This window comes from Lactuca sativa, chromosome 4 (assembly GCF_002870075.4).
Source record: "Lactuca sativa cultivar Salinas chromosome 4, Lsat_Salinas_v11, whole genome shotgun sequence".
Taxonomy (NCBI): Eukaryota; Viridiplantae; Streptophyta; class Magnoliopsida; order Asterales; family Asteraceae; genus Lactuca; species Lactuca sativa.
The window spans coordinates 242405234-242416366 of record NC_056626.2 but is presented as its reverse complement, the minus strand read 5'-3'; the positions used below and the strand labels follow the sequence as shown (position 1 = coordinate 242416366).

General features: G+C 37.0%; 1 protein-coding gene across 1 annotated transcript; it reads right to left on the bottom strand.

Moving 5' to 3' along the window:
- Window positions 1-9624: 9624 nt before the first annotated feature.
- On the bottom strand, window positions 9625-10653 carry LOC111885882 (uncharacterized). The gene is made up of 2 exons (XM_023882121.1): window positions 10555-10653; window positions 9625-10272 (listed from the first exon to the last, which is right to left on the bottom strand). Exons 1-2 carry the CDS (start codon window positions 10651-10653, stop codon window positions 9625-9627), a joined length of 747 nt encoding a protein of 248 aa, XP_023737889.1.
- Window positions 10654-11133: the final 480 nt, after the last annotated feature.

Genomic DNA, 11133 nt, shown 5'->3' with positions numbered 1-11133 from the left:
TTAGGCAATTGCAACATTGCATCTCATGGCAAGCCCCATGATGGTGGAAACTACACTTATCACACCTCGGGAATTTTCCCTCGTATGGCCTGCTCGGTACGGGAATGGCAGGGGTTTCCACTTGTTGCTGTTGCATGGCAAGTTTTTGGGATTTCTTGCGTTCCTTCTGAGCTTGACGCCTTCGTTTCTTGTTTTCTGTCTTTCGGCTTTGCGAGCCTGTGACTGTTACTGTTTGTTGGTTTCCCGGTTTGGTACTACCATCGAAACTCTCGACTCCATTGTCAGTCTGGCTTGTGATGCCTGGGTTGAGGTGTGTAAGGAAAGTTGTCACAGCAGCTGCTACTGCAGCTTGTAATGTAGCGGCGTCGATATGGAGGATAGGGGTTTCGTTGCTCGGCTGATTGTTTTTGGATGACGACATGATTCTGTAACATGAAAGATAAGGATTTTTGTGAGCGATTCTGGTTGACCCTAGGTGTAGTTCGACTGTTATGTAAAGAATAGAATTATGTTTTCGAAAATTTGACCTACATCCCTATGATGCAGTCCTAGTACTGAGTGGAGGTGTGTTTATGAAGGGGTTGACCTACATCCCTATGATGCAGTCCTAGTAACGGGTGGAAGTAAGTTCGTAGAATGATCTCAAGACGTTTGTCGTTCAAGCCGAGGTATCGTGGGTTGGTGAATATCAAGATCCAACCACTAAAAGAGACTTGGAAATGTCTCCGGGGCTAAATTACTATAGTCCAATGACTTGACTAAAGCATGTCTCAGATAGACTCAAATGAAAGTATGATAAGAGTACTTGAATAAAGAATGACACAGAAGTTAGCCGACTGTCAAAATCTTTGATATTCATGACGTAAAAGTTCGGGAAAATGACCTTGTAAAGGTCTTACATCATATCCAGGGAAGATAGTTCTCGACAGCATAAGGACCTAACCTAAAGTACTTACAGTACAAGGTAATTTCATAGAAAATGCCACATCGGGCAAAGACAGAAAACGATTACTTTCTAACAAGGAAAGTAAGGTAAAGAATATACTTCTGACGATGGTCATCCCTCAGGTGAACTCTCAGTTCAGCCAGTTGACGCTCTACATCAAGTAGGTGTCTTTCGTACACCCTTTGGCGTACTCGGAGCTCTATGACTTCGGCTCGTGATTCAGCCAGTGCTCGCAGCAGGGTTTCATGGTTTCTTTCTGATCTCTCGCGAGCATCTTCTAGACGAATGGTGCGGAGGGTATGCATTCTCGCATCGGCGACAACTTTGGTAATCTGATGTAGGGCTGTCCTGCCTTGAATCTCATTCCGGGCCACTCTACGGACCGAGATTGGCAAGACTCTGTCTGCTGAGCCCCCATTGCTCAGGTCATAAAAGCTTCGGTCACCATCATATGGTATGGGCTGATCTTGTCCTTGGCTTCATGTTTCCAAGCATTCCACCCACCCAGGCGTCGGGCCATGAAAAGCCGGACGAGGGTTAAGAATTGGAAATGGAGCTGCTCGGGGTAGGTTCTCAACCTCTGGTTCGGAGTTAGCATCATCAGAAAGGTCTTCATCATGGTGATCATTCAAAAGGATAGGATGATCATTCTCTGGTTCTTCTCCAAACCAACCAGCAATGACTTCGTTCGGAAGATACTGGTTGCCGTGGGGATGGAGTCCAGCCATGTTTTCTAAGCGAGAATTTAGGTTAAGAGAATAATTATTAGACGAACTATCTAGATGATTATTTAGAAAACCTTCATTAGTTACATTGCTATTTGTGAAGTGCATACCAGTTATGTGTAATCTAAACAGGATAGACCTTCGAATAAGTGACCTTAACTCCATATTCACACAGAATAGGGGTGAAGTAAAATTTTCATAGATTCTAAGTCTATAACATCCTAATTACATATAGCCTTAGTGTATCCACTTAGCAACTATCAACTTAGTAATGAAGATCCCGTTTTAGTTCTCATGTATAAAGTACTTATAGTAACACCAAATACTCCTATAGTATTTTAAATTTTAATGTTATGTTCTATTGTTCTCATTGTGGTAGGGTTGGTAAGATTTTAGCATTGTTGCAACCACACAATTAAACTTAGGCACATGCTAGTCAACCCTCGAATAATATAGGTGATCAGGCTATATCTTCCCAGTTTTGACCATATGTCTCTAAGCTCACCTGTGTTGCCCAACAATCGTAATTCTTTTTGTACTACCCTAGTGACATTGGTTTTAGTATGAATGCAGGCACGTATACTTACTTAAATATTTTATTATTTAAAGTATAAACTCTTGGTCAGAGTATTTTTAATCCCTTATGTATTTATAGTTAGTATATCTTTTATGGGTTGATATACTTAATTCACTATAAACAATGCTCTGATACCAATCTGTCACACCCCAAAACCAAGAACGGCGGAAACGTTCTAGGGCGGAGGACGTCATGTACAGTATCACAACAATGTAAAGTAGTAAACAAGCAACAACATCATCTATTTCATTAATAATATAATTATTATACAAGTGTGTTCTGTTAAATTTTGATAAACACTAAAGCATAAATCAAAATGAAAGATGAGTCTTCAACGAGCTCCATCTTCCCTAATCCTTGCATCGGTACCTGTCTATGATGACCTGAGGATACAAGTAATTTTGAAAGCGAGTATCAGCTTTAAGGTTGGTGAGATCATAAGTATTTTAGTGTCTTAATTTGTATGTAAATACTTGTAGGTATTTGAAATGTAAGTATTTGTATGTATACGAATTATAAGTATTGAAAATGTAAATGAACTGTATGTATGAAAATGTTTGTAAAACAACTGTAAACGTTTGAAAAGTCCTAGAAATCCCTATGATTCCTATTAGTAACAAAAGCAGTCTTCTACCAAGACTTAATTGTTCTGAATGTAGTCTTCTACCAAGACCTAACTGCTCTGGTTGTAGCCTTCTACCAAGGCATCTAGTGTCTATGCGTGTGTCTCTTGTAAGAGTATGTATTTTCCCAGGTATGACTATCATTAACCAAAAATATAGTTTCTACATTACCGTGCGTCGTGTGAATGTGCACGAAGTGAATGTAAATGGGAAAACGAAATAGTACTATGGGGTAGTGTTGAACTACAACCGTACCAATTACCTTAAGTCTAAGGTAATCTTGTAAGTACTGTAGCATTTGTAATAAATAACTACATCGGTACTCAGCTGCCTTATTTGAGGGATAAGGTATAATGTGATGTCTAGATCCCAGGCTGTACGCTCCCCTATCAAAGGGATTTTGGGACCTACCCACGACCCCTGCATATCTGCAAGCCGTGAGCATCCACATTACTATGATCATGTATACTCGATATAACTATCATAATTGCGTTGTGATTCATCAGTATAGTTAGATCCTGAATTGGGTCCATGCTATAGCACCTAGTGACATCTGTTCTATGTATATGTAGGTGTACTCGTGTAAGTGTGATCATGTAATTGTACTCATGTAAGTGTGATCATGTAATTGTACTTATGTAAGTGTGATCAAGTAATTTGTACTTATGTAAGTGTGATCATGTAATTGTACTTATGTAAGTGTGATCATGTAATTGTATAGTAGTGTATTGTAATGTTCTACGTGTGCTAGCTATAATGTGTGTTCTCTCTCTATCTAGCAAGTATAGTAATGTACTGTAATGTTCTAGAAAGTATTCACTCATGAATGAACTGACTCATTGTATGATATCTTGTTCTAGTAATAGTTCTAGTATCTCCCTAAACCACTCCAATGGTAATTTACTAGTAATATAACTGGTACGTATGGACATGGATGTATACCCTTGCTACCCAACGACATGGGATGAACTGGAAGGGCCTTTATGACTATATATGTACATGTGTTATATAACTAATATTTAAACGACCTTCGGACGAGTACCCGATATCCCACCAGACCACATCTCAAGCGCGAAAAGGAAATAGGGTGGATAGCCTTCCTAAGTCTTTTAAACATTTCTTATATAACTATACATATAGAGGCATGCAAATTATAATATAAAAGCATAAATAAGTTTTGTAAAACCTTTGAACATAATTATTATCTTAAGAGAAGATCGACTTGATGTCAATCGATAAAACAGTTTGAAGTAAAACGATTTGGTAATAGTTTGGAGTAAAACGGATCGGAGTAAAATAGTTGGAAAAGGGTCATACAGTGTGTAATGAAAAGTTTAATAAGGATTTTTAAACATATAAAACATTTAAGAAAATCATTTGAGGAACCTGTTTGGTAAAACGGTTAATGTGTAGTAAATCATTTGAATGTTGCGTATTAATTACATGTGATTGATATAATAACTAGCATAATTCTACTTATTAATCACATGTGATTGATATAATAACTAGCATGATTCTACTTGTATCCCCCCCCCCCCATAAAACATTTAAAAGCAATTTAAAACATTAATTAAGGGGTATGAACTCACCTGTAGTGAGTGGTTCTGATGAAAATGTTGGATCAGTTGCTAAGTATCAAGTGGTGACTTGAGTACACACGCGAATCCTATTTAGCATATATTGACACATATATGAATATAATTAGTGTTATGAACGACTGAATAATGATTTTTGGACCACCTTAGGGACTAGTAAACACTTATAGTGAAGTGTTACAATCATATATGATTGTATGAGGGTTTATAAGGCTATACAAGAGGGTGTATGGCGAAAATACACACTATATGTATGTGTGCGGCCAGGTGTGCGGCCTAGTGTGCTACCAGCACATGTGTGCGGCCATGTGTGCTGCCAGATCGTGTGTGCTGCCATGTGTGCGGCCAGATGGTGTTCTTGGTGTTCTTGGTACCTTTTATGAAGATCTTCAAGGAGAATGGATGATACTTGAGAGGATTTCGTGTTCTATGCTTGAAGAAGTGAAGGAAATGTTCAAAAATGACTAAGTGTGGTATATATAGGTGGAGTGAGCGGTTAGGAAGGGTGTGAGGCCGCAAACACATGTGTGTGGCCGCACACTCCATGTGCTGGAGTGTTTCGCCTCTTTTTGAATCCTACACTTTGAGTTAACCCATTTCCACACTCCAACCTTGATTATAACACGTTTAGAACGCTCCAATAGACCCTAAATGGTACTAAAAGATAGCAAAACGAGTCTATTATTGATAAGAAATGAAGAATGCAAGTTAGAAATTTTCGGGTTGTCTCACACTATAATGAGAGTCAGAGAGAACATACACTAATACATATTGTTCATACACACTATATACTACACTAGAGAACTCACTATGATGAGGATCAGGAAAGACATACACTACACTATTACATACACTATATACACACTATGTTATAAATGTGAGGCGCTACTTCGGGGCACGGCATTTCTGTCATGGCTCGTCTTTTATCCAGAGTCTCCTGAAGGGAGAGCGTGAATTCGTGTATAGATCTATACTAGACTGACCGTCCTACACCTTCCTGCTAGCTACAGTGGGACCTGCAGGTCTTCGGGTGATGAATGTCATAACATCTCGACGTCTTTGAGCGTCGTGTTTCACTAGGTCGATCAAGTATGGTTACAATTACATCATATTATACCTTAATTAACAATTGGATTAACGTAGTTAGTACAATAATAATTATAACATTATTACACTATAGTACTTTATTATTTTCCCATTACATCTATCTTGTTATCTCCTCACGTGAAAGGTAATGTAAAACTATATTTTACTAATGATATTCACGTTTGGGAAAAATACTCACTTTTACAATGAACATACATACATTACACTTGATGCCTTGGTAGAAGGTTGCTTTTAATGGAAAACATAGGGTTTTCTAGGAAATACAAACAAACACTAACAAACATTTTACGTACTCTTACATTCGAACACTTACAAACATTTTCATACAAAACATGACACTAAATACTTATAGACTCACCAGCTTTAATGCTGATAAACTCTTTCAAAATAACTTGTATTCTCAGGTCATCAGTAGACAGGTACCGATGCCAGCTTTTGAGAAGATGGAGCACTTACAAGACTCATCTTTTATTTTGATTCATATTTTTGGTGTCTATAAACAATACATAACACACTTGTATTAAAATACTTTGTTAATTCAATGGATGATATTGTTTGCTTGTTTACTATATTTCTATGTTGTGATACTATACATGACGTCCTCCGCCCCAGAACGTTTCCGTCGTTCTTGGTTTTGGGGTGTGACACTTGTAACCCAACCACATCTCTCTTTTCAACCTGCAAAAAACAATTAGTTCAAAGTTATTCATCATTGCAGCTTTATTTATAAAATACAATTTTGTAATAGGGAGATATGAAGGTAAGACGATGTAATAAACAAATAAATCAAAGTAAGGTGCTATAGTATCAAAAACATATACTTCACCATCATGTAGCAAGTGTCATCTGCTTCTAAATGGTTCCTTTTTCATTTAATGGGCTTAATGGGTGCAAGACTTAATCTGAATATCTGATAGGATTTGCATATATATGAGTGTTTCTTTTACTTAAAACAAAAAGAATGACTTAACAAAGATTTTGCCCATTAAGTCTCGATTGTTTCCAAATATGCCCTCAGCCCCTCATTTATTTTTTCCTTCCATTTACCCAAGTTTGCAGTCACTTTCGACAAACATCATTTATCCAGGGGCAAAAAAGAAACATGATTGTGAATCAACATTAGTATATAGTATGTACAAACTGTAACAGTCCGAAATTCAGGTGCATCTCTTAAACCCTTCTTCTTTATCAAGGTGTTAAGTTTAGCCCCTTAAGGAAATGTATGGCATTTGAGTACGTTGGGTGTACAGAAGAGTACGCCACTCGTACTTATCTGCTTATTTTGGACGCGGACTCGCCTAGGTACGCTAGGCGTACCAAGGGTTACGCTGGGCGTAGCTGGCCCAGATACAAAACCTTAATTGTGGCTTAAGGACTATAAAAGGAATGATATGGTCTTGTCCCCAACCACCATTCCATAGAGAGAAACCCTAAGAGAGCAATATCATCGTTCTTAAGCTTGTATGTGAGTGTTATTGAGCTAGAAAGTGCCTTTGTGTGATAATGAAGAAGAAGAGGAGGTTCTTGTGGAGGCTAGAAGTTGGAATACAAGCTTGGATCTGAGTTCTATAGAGGGGTGGAGCTTCACTTGGAGGTAAAAAGCTCAAAGCTTTCCTTATCATTTTTTATTTGTGCTTCATGGACCAAGTTTTAGAGTTTTTGGTCCCAAGGTGGAGACTTTATGAGAAAATGGTCGCCATAAGCCTAGATCTGCCCTATTTCAGAGTAATATGAGTTGTGGGTTCATAAAAATCCAATCTTGGACGTTAAGGTTGAGTCATGCAAGAGTTTAAGGCTTAATGGGGAAAGAGGTTAAATGTTTGAAGTGAATGATACCTTCACAGCCATGCAAAGGCTTAAAGGTTTTGACTTTATGGCTTAAGAGGCATTAGACAGCTTAGATCTGGAATATGAGCCTAGGTCTTAATGGATTCAGACTAAAAATGAAGGAAATATGAAACTGGGACTTACGCTGGGCGTAATCCCAGTACGCGACGCGTAGGGGTCGAGTCCCCAATTCTGGTTAGCCGGTGTACGACCCGCGTACACGAGTTGGTACGCCCCGTGTACTGCTTGCTGTTGACTTTCGTTAACTTTTAGGGTTTTAGTCAACATTTGGACTTTTGGGTCAAGGAGGGATAAAATGGTCTTTTACCCTTCTGTGGAATTGTAGAAATAGTAACCTAGCCTTGGGAGCCGTTATTTAGTTGAGGAAATTGTTTATGTGGTTAGGCAGAGGCTAGATCAGTATTTCGAGAGCGAGATTATCCGAGTTACCCGAGGTGAGTCTTCTCACTAAACATTACCTAGAGTGGTATATATGTGCATACCGGAGGGTCTCGACCTGGAAAATTTAAGCACATTTTTCAACACGAAGCCGCAATCGGATCTCGACTTGGAAAATTTAAGTGCGTTTTTAAAAAATTCAACGACAAGTTCTCGAAAAACATCTCAACTAGATTCTATGTTTTTTTAGCAATTTATATTTAATTTTTTTTAATGTTTTTTTGGTAATTTATGTTTAATTTTCTATGTTTTTTTAGTAATTTATCTTTAATTTTCTATTTTTTAGGTTTAATTTTCTATGTTTTTTAATTAATGTAAAATATTTATTTATCTTTTTTATTTAATTTAATGTTAAAAAAAAATATTATGGAGTGGTAACCATTTCCAATATCTAATAAGTTGGTAGTGGAGCTGAGATGATGTCGAGTTGGCAACGCTTGCTTTTCCGATAACTTGAATGTGACGACTCCCCTAACCTTAACATCTCACCTACCATAAAAATCATCGGCTCCATCACCCACAAAAACTATTACACATAATTACAAAAATTTATTAGGTGATTTAAGAAAACCTACACCTTACAAAATATACATATTTAATCTCAGTTTTTAATAAGTTCTTTTTCGTTATATAAAGTATATTACTGAAAGTTAAGTAATAATGGTTTATATACTATAAAAATTATTATACTTTAATTTTAACAAAATAATAATATAATAGAAAAAGTATGATTTAATATTACGGAAAATTAAGTAATGATGATTTATATACTATAATTATTATATTTAATAAAATAATATAATAAAAAAAGGTGTGATTTAATCTTACAATAATAAGCATTTTTATGTTATTTTGGAGTACCCGTGTAGTTTCCTTTTAAATTTATCAATCACATTTTTTTATTTTAATATCACCGTATATTAATAATTACATAAATATAAATATAGAAAATAGATAGATCCATTTACAAAGCCGCCTTCTTTTTTTTTAGTATTTGTTTAATAAAATAATTGTCAGGGTTTTATAATCTTTAAGGCTATGGGGAGTGGTCACATCCATCACACCGGAAAAGTGTTGCCACATGTGCGTCATGTCAGCTTCACATCCAACCCATCACCAATTCACTAAAGACTGGAAATGGTTACCACTCCACAAATTTTTTTTTTTAATTTTTTTAATTTTTTGAACATTATATTAATTAAAAAGCATAATTTATAACATACATTAATTTTTTAAAACATAAAAAAATAAGAGCACATTTCATTAATTAAAACATAGAAATTTAAAACTTAAATTAGTAAAATTAAACATTACATTGTCTAAATAAAATAAAAATTAAAAAACATAAAAAACATAGAAAAATAACATTACATTGTCTAAATAAAATAAAAATTAAAAAACATAAAAAACATAGAAAAATTCTAATCGTCGTCGTTGTCGTCACTGGTATCATCCGCATCGTCGCCACCATCGTCATCCTCCTCATCGTCACCATCGTCATCATTGTCGTCTTCACCGTCATTTTGCCCTTGAAATTGTCGTTCCCATATGTATTCGGTCAAATCGTGTCGTATATTGTGATGTGTTTCACGGTTTTGTATTTCCAAAACCCTTGAGAAGTATGTCGGACTGTCAACTTGTATTACTGCGGGTGGGTTAAGTATATCGTTTGTGGTATATGAGCAAATAGCCCTACCATCTTCTTCTATTATCATGTTATGTAAAATAGCACAAGCAGTCAACACCGTCCTTAATTTTCTCTGTCTCATGTTCGTGCCAGATGTTTGATTATGTGCCACTTTTGTTTGAGGATTCCAAACGCCCGTTCTACATCCTTCCTTGTAGATTCTTGTGCTAACTTGAACATTTTCCGTTTATTGTCGGCTGGAAAAGTGTATGACTTGACAAATGTAGTGTATTCTGGATATATCCCATCACCTAGGTAATACCCATACTTGTATTCATTTCCATTGACAACATATGGCATTTCTGGTGCTTTGCCCTGTAAAATATCGTTAAATATCGGAGACGCTTGGAGCACATTCAAGTCATTGTTTGACCCGGCCATACCAAAGAATGCATGCCAAAACCATAGGTCATTTGAAACCACCGCCTCCAAAATAACAGTCGGCACCTCATGATCACCTCGCGTGAACTGGCCACGCCACGCGTTGGGACAATTTTCCCACTCCCAATGTGTACAATCAATGCTACCAAGCATCCCTGGAAAACCATGTTTCGCTTGATGTGCGACATACAACTGTTCGACATCCCTTTTAGTCGGATGCCGCAAGTATATATCACGGTAAAGCTCTATGACATACTCACAAAATAAATATGTACACTCTCGACCCGTCCTCTCAGATATTTTCAGATACTCATCTGATGCGTATGCGGTTATACCATATCCCAACTGTCTAAGAGCGACCGTACATTTTTATATTGTAGTAAAACCGCGTTTACCTCTAGCATCCCATCGTAATTGAAAAAATTCATAATTACGTGCCAAATCTCTAGCTATACGTAAAAATAAAGTTCTACTAATACGAAAACGTTCTTCGAATTTAGATAGATCATATAAACTACTAACGGCAAAATAATCACGTACCAAAAGTTCATGTGCCGCCTCTCAATCCCGGTTGATCCATTTTCTATGCTTCTTGTCGACGTTTGAACTTTCGCCCTTCTCATGTACCACGTCTCGTGCCGCGGATAACAGCGTATACAAAATAAAATCATCATCGGAATCGTTATCATCGGAAGACGAAATAATTGGAGGTGGAAAATTATCCATTTTTTGGTCTGATGTGTGTGTTTGTTTTGAAAAAATGTGGGTGTGGTTTAGTGGAAATTGTGAATAAAGTGGATGTATATATAGAGAATTTGAAAAAATAAAAAAAAAAAGTTATCTTTTTTAATGGATATAACGGTCGGTTGTAACGTTCGGAATTTTATTGGCCAATCAAATAGTCTGTCTTCGTCCGTCTTCCGCCTCACACCACACGCAGCCCACTGGACTTGGGGGCGGTGTTCACGCGTGGGAGAGGTTGTCACCTCAGCCCAAGACGTGTGAAGAAGCCCCCATACCGGGTAGCCTAAGGTGGAGGGAGTCATTGTTGGCCTAGAGATTTGGGTTGAAGGCATCCTTGGTACTATAAAAAACACCTATCTTTTTGTGATATTGCATATGTTCATGTTTAAAGTTTAAACTAACATGTTCCATCATTTTGTAGCTCAAACTTGGTTAGTCGTATTTTATCTATGAAAACTTGGT

Excerpts from the sequence above, each read along its gene's own strand:
- LOC111885882 (XM_023882121.1), bottom strand. The coding sequence starts at position 10,653 with ATGGATAATTTTCCACCTCCAATTATTTCGTCTTCCGATGATAACGAT. Across the intron at positions 10,273-10,554 it reads TATCCGCGGCACGAGACGTG|TTGGGATATGGTATAACCGC; the intron begins GTACATGAGAAG and ends GCTCTTAGACAG.